The 15,109-nt window shown below is 32.5% G+C and overlaps 1 protein-coding gene across 1 annotated transcript; it reads left to right on the top strand.

Moving 5' to 3' along the window:
* Positions 1-1,697: 1,697 nt before the first annotated feature.
* On the top strand, positions 1,698-13,738 carry mre11 (double strand break repair nuclease mre11). The gene is given in 5 exon segments (XM_067272369.1): positions 1,698-1,788; positions 5,397-5,513; positions 9,822-9,938; positions 9,941-10,774; positions 12,864-13,738. Coding segments are annotated over 4 exon segments (1,929 nt in total). The 5' UTR covers positions 1,698-1,788; positions 5,397-5,410.
* Positions 13,739-15,109: the final 1,371 nt, after the last annotated feature.

Below are 15,109 nucleotides of genomic sequence, written 5' to 3'. Positions count from 1 at the left end.
AATTACTGTATATTTTAGTCTTTTGAATTGAGATGCCGAAATAAGGGGGCGGCGAAATTTTCCTCCGCCCCGAGCAGCTGACACCCACGCTACGCCACTGGTGGGGTGTGAGTAGGTTTAATATACACGTTGGTGGACAAATGATCTCCCACGAACTCGATATTAATGTCCAAGAAGTGCACATTCCAGGAACTTTTTTGTTCCAATTTTAACTTAAGACTATCCTTGTTATCATTGATTCTATTTAAAAACTCGTGTATCCTGTTATTATTTCTCCATAAAATAAAAATGTCATCCACATATCTACAGAAATGTATAATATCTTCTTTAAAATCACGCAGGACTCTTCTTTCTAATCTTCTAACTACTAGCTCGCAAAGAATTCCAGAGAGGGGACTTCCCATCGGAACCCCTCTTTTCTGCCTGTACATTTGACCACAAAAAGTAAAACAAGATTGATGGCATACAAGGCTAGCTAACTCTTCTAGGTCTTGGGTGTAATTAAGCAACTGTGGTTTGTTGTTGCACACGAAATTCAATAATGTCTCCACACAAGATTCAATCATTACTGAAGGATACACGCTTTCATAATCCAAAACGGTCGCTACTTCATCTTCCATTAAAGAAATATTTTGTACATCGTTGACTACGACAAGAGGATCTTTTGCCACCGGCCTATCATCTTCGAGTTGTGAGGATAAATATTCGTGTAATCTTTTTTCTAAGACAAAGGTGGGCTCCCTACATTTCTTTACCACTGCTCTTAATGGCACATTTGCGGTTTTCTACCGAACCTGCCTTGTATTATTTGATTTTAAATACACTGTTTTATTATACTTTAGTCAACAGACTTAATAACGCACTGTACCAAGATTTCTATATAATATTTATAGGATACAAATTTCATGGCATCATTAAAAATAGCTAATCTAACCGAGCTAATTAGAGAATGTCTTTTGGAAGCTGGATACGACCGTATTATTGCAGTAGCAAACCTACCAAATATCAACGACGCTAAAATGATTTTCACGAAATGTTGAGGGAAAGACACGAGAGTCCTAAGTAATCGAACAAGTAATGAAAATCGAATTTAGAACGAATTAACTTCAAGATTAACCTTACTTAAGATTTATCGTTATAAGTTAAATCGTATGGGAAAAAAATTAACTTGTGTAAATCCTGTGAATCTTTATAAATCCAGATGATTCGCATAAGAATTCTATAAACTTTCGTGATTCACTCAAAAGTCCATAGAATTCTTATGTGAATCGTCTGAAAAATCTCATAATGAATGAATCACCTACACCTTTTCGCTCCGTGTCGTGCCCCTTGATTTTGTCCACTGGTCCACGGGTGGGCGGGGTGGTAAATTGTTAATTTTTTTCTTGTAAGCGGTACCATAAGTGTCGAATAAAAAATACAGAAAAAGCTGAGCCGCAACACGCAATAATTACGTGTTTACAGAAATTATTTTCTTTCGAATCTTCCCGACTTTAATTCGGGCGGCGAATACTTAGAGCGTATATTGAAAGTTTGAAATTTACGATTTTATTTACGTATAAATAAAAAATTCGTTAAAATAATTTTTATAAATTTTCAAATTTTAAAAAAATAAAAATAAACAATAATTTATCTTTTATAGCGTTTATTAAATTTTGTCTTCAAAGCTGGCAACACTCGGTGATTTTTACCGCTAACTTACGAGTTGCGGGTTATGTCGAAAATATATTGTGACGTTTGTTTACTTATGTAGAGGTCTATACGTGTTCTGTTTACTTATATTTAAAGGTATGAATTTATAATGCTTTATATATATATAATATAGACAAATATAATTCGTCCTGTCGACGAATGATTATGGTTGAAACATTTTAATCGGTAAAGATAAGGAAGGTTTCTGATATCATCCACGTGTTATCGATCTCCAAAACATGTTTCCGTGCTGAGTAACTGTGAAAATGGATAAAAGTTTAAAAACAATTAAAACTGAACGCCTTCCTATATGAAAGGCGGGCAATAAATGATTATACATTTATAAAGTACTAGTAGCCCAGGACGCCTCCTAGTGGGCGTTCCAGCAGCATTACAAATACCTGAGGCACGTTTGATGCACCTAATATATGAAAGTTTTATGCTTAATTTTTAAAAGTTCGATGCACTTAATATATATAAATGTATACAATTCTTCATCTTAAAAACTAATCTCGGGGATAGTTTAGATTACCACCTATGGAATTTCGGGACTTTGAGTATATATCTGAACCGAGGGGACCGAGACGAGTTCGACGATACCCTGCTTTTGGACCGGAGACGAAAAATAAGAAAGTTATCGTACTTTTTTAATGCTTTCGTGCGGACGGCACCGTAGTTGCTGGTGCTGCCATCTCGCGGTAAAGTCTGCAAACAAATTTAAAAAAAGCACTCTGAAAGGTAAGAAATTGCACGAATAGTCAAATGCCACTTCCTTTTTTTCTTTTGTTCGATAACTACCGAGAATCGATAACTAGTGACGTTAAACGATCGACGGCCTGCCTGCGGCTCCCCTCCCGGAGGGAGTCCGTCGGGAGCACGAACGGTCGAAGGCCGGTACCTTTTTTTCCTTTTGTTCGAGCATTGCGACTCCCGATTGCGATAGTGCGGTCGGCTAGTACTACGAGCCGACCGCCGGCAATAGCGAGACCGAGGAGCGGTAGCCCCGAGGTCCACGAGCGCGAGGGTGTGCAAAAAGGACTTAACTCCGACTGTAGACGATCGGTGTGCTTGTGGATCGACATCCGCCTTTCTTGAAGGTATATATGGCCGACTTGCCGGACTGCCTGTTAAACACGCGATAGGCTTAGTGGATAGAGCGACGCGACTCCCGATCGTCGCGCGATTGCCGAAAAAAGTATGATAACTTTCTTATTTTTGGTCTCCAGTTCAAAAGTAGGGTATCGTCGAACTCGTCTTGGTCCCCCAAGTTAAGATATATACTCAAAGTTCCAAAATTCCATAGGGTGCAATCTATACAATTTCCAAGTTTATTTTGATATTGCTTGGTGTTATATTGACATTTACAGTTTATAATGAAGGCAAATTCTTTACTCATATTAATTTCCTGAACCTTTATAAATTTATTAAAATAAAAACTAAGAAATGTATCAAAAATATTGTTTAACATGCAATTTTGTATTGTGTCAAGATGCAGAATTACATCAATTGACAACAAACATGTTAATTGCCCTTTTTAATATCATCAAAATTGAAAATATTTTCTCAATGTTAAATGTACAGCAGAAACTACTGTAAGGAAATACAAGGGTTGCTCTGAAAGTTTTGCATACAAGCAAACCATCCACGATGAATTAAAGCGTTTGTTTTTTTAATAATAAACTTTACATGACCTATTATGCATAAACAAATTTCATTGATCTCTCTCAATCTAAGTGAGACAAGCCCTGTTTGTCATAGTAACAATGGAACTTTCTATAGAAGCACTTCATGCAACGATTTGCTATGATTTTTGTGTTGGACTGAATGACAAAGATTGTTATGAATGAATGAAATTGGCTTTTGGAGATGATGTCCCACCCTTTACTACTGTGTTCAGGTGGTACAAAAAAATTTCAGAGTGGTCATACTTTTTCATGATAAGCCATGTGAAGTGCAACCACAAACATCAGTGACTCCAAAAATGTTACTGCTGTCCAATATTCCTAAATAAAAAATATTTTGTTTCAAGTCCTATAGTATTCCTGCAATGCAAAGCTTTCAGAGTCATCCCTACATATTGTCTCAGTTTATTTTCTAAAAGTAAATTTATGCAGGCATAATTTTATAATAAGTTTATTTGGATGATTTTTTATAAAACCCATCAAGTAACTGGTTTGTGTACGTAATTGGAAAAGCATGAATACATTAAGAAATTTATTTTAAATCTGTACTACGATCTAAAGTCGATTCGTTCGTAGATTTTTGGAAAATTATATTTCTTGAAGGCATTCATTACTATTAAGTGTATCAGCAGTTAAAAATATGAAAATATGAACTGCCTGAATTTGTATACTCTGACAATTCACATTTAGCTGTATTCTTCCAAATATATTAATATAGTTTTAATTTATAATTAGTGTACTGGTACGTATCAAAATGTTAAATTAAGAAAATAAAGAATTACTGATCCATAAATTAAATTAATAAATTAATGATTTTAATTATTTAGATTTTTACCCCTATTGAAGACAATCTTAAATCTAAAAGTGTTTTAAAATGAATTTAATTTCTTAAAATTTTTAAACTTGGTCGAATTTGGATTATTCAAATTATGGAATCAAGATTTTTTGTGATAAGTAGACAATTTGTAAATTAAATTCTTAAGTTCAGTTTTTTTATATCTAATTTATTTAAAGTTTCAGATATAGAAAAATATTTGTTTTGTACACAATAAATACTATACCGGGGGGGTCGACTTGCGGCCTGCGGGCCGGATATGGCTTGTTAAGGCTTCGTATCCGGCACACGGCTTTAATGATTTCTAAAAAATCAATGTTTCTAACCAGCGCCGGATTAAGCCTCTAGCGGGCCCTAGACAAAATTTAAATTGGGGCCCCATTTAAATAAGTTGCTTCTAAACAAATCTTATATAATGTGACATTAGCGTAGCTAGCATGGGTGACACCCGGTGCGGATATCGTGGTGTCACCCCAAGTCACACCGTAGTGTCACCCTTTTTAACTCTTTTATAAAACACTATTGAATTGTAATATCTTCTCACTCGAGCAACTTGAACGCTATATCGAATATGCGAAGTCGCGACGTATCAGTTTAGATTTAAAAAATAAATCATAACCATAACATTAGTACTACCACGAGAGGCAGTCCTAGGAATATTTCTAGATGGTGAGAGATCTCGTGGCGTACATTACTTCTGACGCACGGTTGGCTGTTGACCTGTTTTTTTTTAGGCAATGGCTAGTCGAGCGGAGCTTAGTAGGAATTGTTAAATACAGCCTTTTCTGTCTTATCGAATTTCTTACATAATTTTTAACTCGTTTTGAAACAGAGAAATCTTCTGCACTGAAGCCGGGCCCCTCCGAATTACGGGCCCTAGACATTTGCCTACTTTGCCTATTCGATAATCCGGCCCTGTTTCTAACATCCCGTGGGAATTAAAAAAGAAAAAAAATTCAAATGTCTATTTATTAAGTCATAAAGGCCTGCAACAAAAGGGGTTTTTTTTTTTTTTTAAATTACAGTATGTTTGGTTTACCGAACATCGAATATGGCTCGTGTCTGATATACATCTATTTGACTAGCCCTTTGCTTCATTTGACTTCTGTATTATACAGTCATTTTTTTCTTATATTGAATATTGAATATATGTTTGATCTCATTTTCCTTTATTTTATTCTTTTAAGGTTATAAATTTGCAATGTCCCTAAATGAGTCAGATGCACTATCGCACACAGATACTTTAAATATTTTGGTAGCTACCGATTGTCATCTTGGATATGCTGAGAAAGATGCCATTAGAGGTAAGTATTCATACACAATATATTATATTAAGTTTTGAACATTTTATGAAATACAGTATATGCTAATTGTTCCTGAACAAATAGTAATCATTCTATTAATAGTAGTCTTATTTGGATAAAATTGCTACTTTTAAAACAGAGTTACATTTTTATCTCATTCTATTTTCTATAACTGATTAATTTATAGGAAAAGTTTAAGCAGAATATATGAAAATATAAGAAATATGAATACCATATTTTCTTGATTAATCCCTGGAGGAATCCTTTAAAACATACATATTCCTTGGGACTCACATATTGCAAACATTTATATGCTAACAAAAAAGTTATTACATTGCCAAGGGCATGAAAAACATTGATCTACCGATCTGGTTTGAAGACTCACGAAACTTTGCTACAAAAGACAAGTGGGTAAAAATGAAAAGAAATAGTGTAATGAGCAAAAATTATTGTGACATCATCACAATGTCAGACTGAAATTTTTAATCATATTTTTAATCTATTTAATTTAAAATATACAAGGGATATTTTTAAAGTAAGGACTGTTTTATAGTAAAAAATAAACTTCTAAACATTATGAGTAATTTATTTTTTCTCAGTTTGTACACACTTTTGGCTACTTTTCCACATAGTTTCCTTTGTTGTTGAAACATTTGTTGTAGCATGAGACCAGTTTCTGTAGACTCGTGTCTTAGAAGTGTGCCGCCCGATAGGATAACCATTCCTGGATCGAGAGCACAATTTCCTATGGTTAGAGTTTTTTGACACTATTTTGTAAAAATCTGATCGTGAAACTTGTGGGAAATTAACTGATAGGGTGGAAATGGTGAATCGTCTGTTTCCACGGCAGGTGTCTACTTCGTGGACAAGATCGTCAACAATGACAGACGGTCAATCCGAGTGTGGTTCGCCGTGCACATTCTCTCGACTTTCCTTAAACAGTCTTACCCACTTATGCACTTTGCTATCACTCGTAGCATTCGGACCATAAACTTTACAGATGTGGAGATGAATCTCTGCCGATTTCAGATTTCTTACAGCCAGGAAGTGAATAATGGACCTTATTTCACAGGTGGTTGGCTGCTCAATCTTCTTAAACATTTCCATCACACAACATGAAAAGCACACACTATTCACATGATTCAAAATGGCAACTGTTTGTGTGCAAGGAATGCCAAGAGACACTGCCAAGATATATGAGTCTAGACCAAAATCTCATATATCAGCGCCTAAGCTTTTCATATCTGGTCTTGACATTCATCTATCTAACACTGTTCTCGAGATTAAGGAAGGACAGAACAGATGGATGACAGTGGGAATTTATAGATCTACAATTTTTTCAAAATTAGCCCAATTAATTAATTGTACATTTTCAAAAACTATCAAAATCATTTATTGACTGTACTTATAGGTTACAGCTACAATGATAGTAATATTTGAAATAATTACTGTCTTCAATGTCTTCTAATTTGTTTATTACATTGTCATTTGTGTCTGTTTTTATATTATTGTAGGAATCAAGTTCTTGACTACCATCTTCTGGTTCAAACTTACCATCTCTTTCAAAAAGAGAGAGCTTTTGAGGATCAAATCTGTCTGATCTTCAAAAACAGTTCAAATTTAGTTTGAACAGTGACTTATATTCATTAGGATTCTGAAGCTGTCCTACTTAATACAGGGCAAAAACATTCCTTTATGATAAATTTAAACAGTTGGCTATCTGAAATAAACATTTAATATAAATACACATTACTCTATACAGTGAAGTACTTCAACAAATTTTCCGTTTTACAACTCAGGGTTTATTTGAATCCCTGGGCTTAAGCAAGGAAATATGGTATTTTCTTCAGTTTTTCATTGCTTTCAATTATAGGGATTGCAAGGGTTTGGATCATCCAGACAATGTAGGCTGAAGGAACATCAATACAGTAAGGTGTAAGTAATCAATACACTTATTCAACAGTTCTTGCATCCCTTGCAACCCAACAAGACATATGGAAGGAAACTAGAATTATTTAAAAAGTGAGAAATCAAAAACTAGTGGGTTATATGAAATTTTAGGAATATACAAAGAAAGACAGAAGGGAGAGTACAAATTGATAGGAAATGCACATTGCCTATCAAATACCTAGAAGGCCTATATAATGTAGTTAAGTAAATGGGTGTTTGTTATACAAATATATTACATTAACATTGAAGAGGAATTTGTTGTTTTTATTTTTTATTTATCTACAATACTTATAAAAAGTTGGAATGATTAGAATTAAGGTTTTTAACAATTTGTTTGAATTGTTTAAATTTATAAACATATGCAATTAATGTCTGCTAAAATCAATCAAGAACATTAGTTATATTTTACAGTATATAAAATACAATTTTTGTCCAAAAAAAAAAAAAAAAGATTCAAAAATGCCAGTTGTGAAAAGGTGAACGATAGCTTAAATTAAACCTTACCAGATTATTAGATCCATGAAAAAAATTGATAATTTCTTAGTTTTTGATGTAATAAATCAATAATAATGCAATTGTTGATATATATTTTAAATAATTCTGTCTTTTGAAATAAAAATTAGTATTTTGTATGACCACAGTTAACAGCCAGTAGTGATTCTATATGACAAGGAATACTCTTTATCCATTTTATTTCTGTTCTCATCAATGGGCTATGTGCCATACCTTAATAAGAACCTCTATCAGTCATTCCCCTTTTCTAGTAAAAGTTGAGTTTTTTACATTTACGGTGTTGCCATATAAAAAAGTTTATTGGAAGTGTTTGTGACATAATAGAGAGTAAGAATAACATTAAAAAATACTCCTTAAACAATATTATAAAAAAAGAGAAGAAAATAGTACGAAATGTATGATTTTAGTCAATGGGCCTAATAATTTGGCGAGGAACTATATATTAATTACTTTCTTACTGAATATCCTGCATCAAAATAGGGGTGCATCTTATATACAGTAAAGTGTAGTAGTTATTAAATGAACTTCTAGAAGTTAATTATTGTGTTTCAGTTTTAAGCATCCAATTTTATCTCAATAAGATTAAAGTTATAGTGATGAGATAAAAACAAGAAGAGACACCACTTATTAATAATAAAAGATAAATCTAAGAAACTGTCTAATGGCATTGTGGATAAATATGACAATTAATTGACTTGTACTTTTGATAGCTTATAACTTTCTTCGGGTGATATGGTGGATAGAAGATTGTGTGTTCTATCTCTACAGTTCTAATGTTCTATCTGACATATTACCTGAAGAAGACGGTTATAGATTAAAGACAAGAACAGATATAGAAACCTTAGGTTAGGAAGCCTCAATTAACTAGATGTGAACGTCTGATGCAAACCAGAAGTCACGTTCAAAACTTTTCCCCCGAAAGCAGTTAATAGATGACTGGCACGGCTCTGTTGTTAAAGGAAAAGTATGACGTACGGCCGTTACTAATTTGAGGTAGAGAGCATATATTTTAAATTAAAGTAATTAAAAATTGCATCTCAGCATTGTGATGATGTCACAATAAGATAATTGCTCATTAAATTTAGTATTTTTTAATCATAAGTGATGCTGAGAAATTATAAGCTTTCGAATCAACTTTTGTTTGATTTGCAGGAAATTGAAATTTTTATATCTTTCTTTTTTAAATAATTCTTTTGATATATTTTGTATTTTCTCTTTTATGTAATGTCTGACTGGCAACAAGTTTTGGCCTTAGTATATATATCAAATATAGGCCCATATATGTAAATTGCCTGCCAACCTGATAATGAGGCAGATAAGTTCAATACATCAAATGGCCCACTGGAAAATTTCTGATTTCCCTGTGGGCCAATCTACCACTGCTTTTATGTAGTAAAATTTTATAAGATGAATTTTTCTTTTTCTTTTTTTACTCTCAATTTTGTAGGACCGAGAGGACCTTTTTAAGCCCATTACAGTCTGGTGGGACAACCGAGTGATGAGAGATATATTTGGGTAAACCCTCATGAAAATTCTAGAGATTTTGGATTGGATTCAAATCTTTCGTCTTAGATCATCACACTAAAACCTTTATCTTTATTGTTTTGGACATCTTGCATCTTATGAGATAAACGAAAACATACAGAAATTAAAAGATTGTTTTTAATATAGTTACAATTAATTGATGGTAGTTTTCATCATCCATTTTAATTAGTAATTTAAAATTAATAACAACAACTATGCTAAATCTTGAAAAATGAATAAAAATATTAATTATCAGTTCAAATATTTTTAAATTCAAAGTTTGAAATTCTTTCAGTTGTTAATTAAATTTTTTTATTGCAGGAAATGACTCTTTTCAAACATTTGAAGAAATATTGTCTATTGCAAAAGAGAATAAAGTTGACTTTATATTATTAGGAGGTGATCTTTTTCATGAAAATAAACCATCCAGAAAATCTCTTCATTATGTCTACAGTTACTTAGGCAATATTGTTTAGGTGATAATCCTGTCCAGATAGAATTTTTGAGTGACCAATCAGAGAATTTTAAACATAGCAGCTTCCCAGTAGTAAATTATGAAGATCCTAACATCAATATATCGATACCGGTTTTTTCTATTCACGGAAATCACGACGATCCCGCGGGGCAAGGTAGTCTCTGTACCGCCGATTTACTGAGCGTATCCGGATTTATAAATTATTTTGGAAAATGTACGGATCTCGAACAAATACAAATATCGCCATTACTCATGAGGAAAGGAGAAAATCAATTGGCTCTTTACGGTTTGGGTTCGATTCGTGACGAACGTCTACACAGATTATTTCGCGAAGGAAAGGTGACGATGTTACGTCCGAGGGAGAATTCCGAAAATTGGTTTAATTTGTTCGTTCTTCATCAGAATCGAGTGAAACACGGCGTTACTAATTATATTCCCGAACAATTTTTAGACGACTTTTTAGACTTGGTTATTTGGGGTCACGAACACGAATGTTTAATCAAACCAGAGTGGAATACCGAACAAAACTTTTTTGTTAGTCAACCAGGAAGTTCCATAGCTACCTCACTTACTCCCGGAGAAGCTGCAAAAAAACATGTTGGTCTTCTTCAGATACATAAAAGGAGTTTTAAAATGACTAAAATACCATTGCAAACAGTTCGTCAATTTTATATCGAATATATTTCGTTGAATGAAACCGGACTCGATCTTGAAGATTCAGATATAACTAATAAAGTTATTACATATTGTAAGGAAAAAGTAGATAGCTTTTTAGACAGAGCCATAATTGAACACACAGGTAAGTGTAATGTGTGGCAATTACTAAAACTAAAATGCAACTCCAGTAGAATTTAAAGAAGAAAATATTGCTTTTAATTGTGTTATAACTACAAAAATTAAAAATTGTTTAAGTGTCAAGCTCAATGTTTTGTAGTTATTACATCATGAAAAGTAATATTTTCTTCTTTAATCTGGAAATTTTAAATTTAAAAGAAAAAATAAATAAAGTTAAGATAGTTTATATAATATATTTGATAAAATGTCCAGGACATTAAGTTTGTATGTAGAAAATTTATATAAAATATTTTTCAAACAAGACATTACATTAAAAGTGTCTTGTCTGAAAAGGAAAAGATGAAGACACCTCACACCTCAGGAAATAAGTCTTACATGGAGTCAACCTTTCTTTAGTAGCTTACCATCTGCCTCAATAGTTTTTCATTTATTTATTTATTATAAAATAAGATACATAATGGATGAATATGAAAAGCAAATGAATATTTCATTAGTATAAATATATTATGAAAGTTTAGATAGTTTGAATACCAAAATAAATATTTCAACAAACTGAAATAAAATGAAAGTTTTATGTTAAGATATTTAGAGTTATGCACAATGCATTATATTGTGCAGAAATATAGAATTGTGTATTTTAATTTAAAATATTATCTAAACCACTTTAGTTCATTAAAACAAAAATTGAAAATAATGAACGATACAGTTTAAATTGGGTTTATTTGTTGCTATTTTTTGCACTTTGTTCAGGTGACATGTTATGGATTCCTGGGGCCCCGGGTAAACTTGAATCAGGAGGCCCCGCGTACGGCGTCGACGTCAAACTTTTGTTTGGGGGAATTCCCCGCTATTCTCGTTTATTTTTTTTAACACGACCTCTGCGCCGTGCCAGTGCACTCTGTACCTGCACCACGCTGTCAATCTAATCTCCAGATATGGTCCAAATTTAAATTTTGATATTTTTAGTACTGTAACGAGTTTGTAAAAGATTGGTTTGGAGCCCCAAGCGATTACTCTTTTTGCCCGTAGGATAATGCCCCACTGCTTTTGTTTTAATTTTTAGATTAATTCATTAAGTGTTAATTAACTAATCTAAAAATAGACTAGATATGCCGATATGCCTTTAGACTAGGATATGAAGGATAATGGTGAGGGGTTTGGAAAGAAATATTTCTAAAACAAATTTTATTGATGTTAGATTATAATTATTAGAGATTCAAGTATATAGTTTATTCTAACTAATACAGCATTTTTAAAGTTGCAAAATGCTTTAAAATTTAAATATGCCGATTGATATTATTTTAGGGGGCCAAGCTCCTAGATGTCTTAAAATGGCTGCTGCATTGCAATTGTCAACTGCATACGAGTAATGTAGTATCATTCAATTTTTGGGGGGAAAAAATTGGAATTCCTTTCAAATTTATAGTGATATTGTTCCAGTATATGGTGGGCAATACCTGTGCATTGATGGCATAAAGAATTTCAAAATAGGCAGACCAATATTGCAGATGAAGATTGTCAGGATGTCAATATACATCGTTCACTGATGCAAAAATTGCCATAATGGAAGAAGTGCAAGAAAATTGGAATACCATCTGTTTAGTTCTTCACAGAAATTTCTTAGTGACAACATTTTTCAACAACAAAGACATCACAGCCGCTTTGCAACAATGGATCCAAATGCAGCCATAGTACTGGGATCCAAAATTTGTTGTGTGATGGTATAAATGCTGAAGTAACATGGGAGATTATGTGGGACATTAGAGGACAGTCCAATGCATCAGGTCCACATTTTAAGCTGTTTCTTTGCATTGTAATTTTCAAATAAAACATTAGGCACAAAGACTTTTTGATCATATCTAATATTTTAATATATACAAACATAAACCGTAACCTGATATTGAATTAATCATATCTGAAAAGTAGATTAGTCACAAGCTATTTAATAGTAAACTTTGTATAAATAATTAAGTTTTTAGGTCTCTGGTTAATTTATTTTAAATCTTATAACTAAATATAATATCTGTAATAATAAATTTAATTTTCGTTTTGTTTATTATTAGTTTTGAATTTAATTATTTTGATTTATACAGGAAATAGTAAACAGCCAAAAAAACCATTGATAAGATTAAGAATCGAGTATTCGGATAATTTTGATACTTTTAACGTTCAGCGTTTTGGTCAACAGTACGTAGAAAAAGTAGCCAATCCTAAAGACATCATACTGTTTCATCGTAAGAAAGGAAGTGTCTCGAAAAAGGTGGATTTCAACATGGATGTCTTGCAGGAAGTATTAAAGCCCGAGTTGTTAGATAAATCTCGGGTCGAAGATTTAGTTAAAGAATATTTTCAACAAGTAGAAGAAAAAGATCAGTTATCGTTGCTGTCGGAATACGGTATGAGTTTTGCCGTACACGAGTTTGTCGAAAAAGAAGTCAAGGAAGCAATTCAGGATATAGTTGCTCATCAAATGAACAAAACACAGACATTTTTAAAGTCTTTAGTTATAAATGACGTAAATGACATAGATATCGATAGCGAAATCCAAAAATATAAAGCCGAAAGATTAAAATCTCAAGACGAGTCGACAGAAATCTCAAAAACCCTAGAAGAATCACGCAAGAAGTCCGGTTCGATCAGCCACGTCGATATTTCCGACGACGAAATGGAAGAAGACCAAAATGCATCCGTTTCTTCGACGCGCGGAAGAGGAAGAGGAAGAGGAAGGGGCGAAAGTTTACGTGCCAGAGGGACCAAGCAGTCTCCCGGAAGTCCGGGAAGGGCGAGAGGAAGAGGAAGCAGATCTATAACAAACTCCAACAGAAACAGATTCAAAGATCTTGCAACGGTTAAGAAATTTCCGAATAACGATTCGAGAGACGACCTAATTCGGCAACTTAATAGCAAAACGAGAAGAATTGCGTCTTCGAAAAGAAAATACGTTTACAGTTCCGATAATTCCGATTAATTTCGATTTAGAATGAGCTGGATTTATAATTTTAAATTTTAATTAATATTTAGTCAATGGTAGTTTCAGTTTTACTTAAAGCAACATCTAAAAAAATAAAAATAGATTTCGAGTGTTTTTGGAACAGGTTATAATTTAAATTTATATAAGCTCGACCCGCAAGAATAAACATTAATTCGGGTAAAAATAAGGTAAGCTAATGAAAATATTACATTAATGCGAAGTCGTCTCACTTTGCACCGTTATTGTACATAGAAATATTTGAATTTGTACATACAAATTACATAAGTTAAAATACAGGATTGTCCAAAAGTCAGTTAATTACATAAGTCACTCGAACAAGCTGTCAAAGAACATTAACAAAATTAAAACTAACTTTTTAAGGTACTGTACAAGTCGAACAATTTTGTAAAGTTCGTAAGCAACTAAGACAGCTATTTAGTCTACGGTGCCTAACCGATTTTTTTGGCTATCTTGTATTATATAATATATTTTATGTACTTCGCTGCCATAAGTTAAAAATATATTCTACACGGTGCATAATTAAATACCATCAAAATATACGATGCATACGGACCGTACGTACGCAACTGTGAAATTCGAGGAAATTGTTGTTGTTGAAATAATAGTTGGCATTTCATTCATCAATACTAAATGTGTTTCTACAAATGAAATTTTAGTATTTTAAAAGTGTTTAGAATTCAATTATTTACAAAACTTGTTAATAAACTGATTTATAAAAGATGAATTTATAAAGGAAATTAATATTTTTGTTTATTTGACAGTTTTAAAAAAGAAAATGTAGTTTGTTCATTTAATATCATCAAAGTAGTATCATTTTCTACTTTATAGATGTATTTCTGTATCGAATACTTAATTGTTAAATAAAAGTTTTATGAATTACTGAGTAGATTTAGAATACTGTAGTGGATAGCCCATCATCAATTTTGTTTCTTATAATTTTTTTTTTAAATTTGTGAAAGGATAAAAATTTTAAATTGTACCCTAAGAAACTTATTTGGATTATTTTCAATTTAAAATTAAAGACATAAATTGCACTCAAAATTTATTCTCCCATTGTTAAAAATATCACATAAAATCCTTATTAATCTGGTTAAACCATGTTTATTGTACTGTACTGTACAAATATTAATTTTTGGAAGATTGGACATGCCATTCTGTTAAAAATACAATGAATTGGCGTGTTAAAAATACAGTGATTAAATTGCATTTAAGTAGTTGTTAGACCGCAATTTGAAAAAAAATGATAGACAAATTCTCAGTCATTCCTTTTTCTGTCTGTCCTTCCTTAATCGCGAGAACGGAGTTAGATAGATGAAAGACGAAACCAGGTATGGAAACCTTAGGGGC

The sequence above is a fragment of the Centruroides vittatus genome, unplaced genomic scaffold (assembly GCF_030686945.1).
Source record: "Centruroides vittatus isolate TY-2023 unplaced genomic scaffold, ASM3068694v2 contig_436, whole genome shotgun sequence".
NCBI lineage: Eukaryota > Metazoa > Arthropoda > Arachnida > Scorpiones > Buthidae > Centruroides > Centruroides vittatus.
This window is presented reverse-complemented; position numbering and strand designations above follow the sequence as displayed.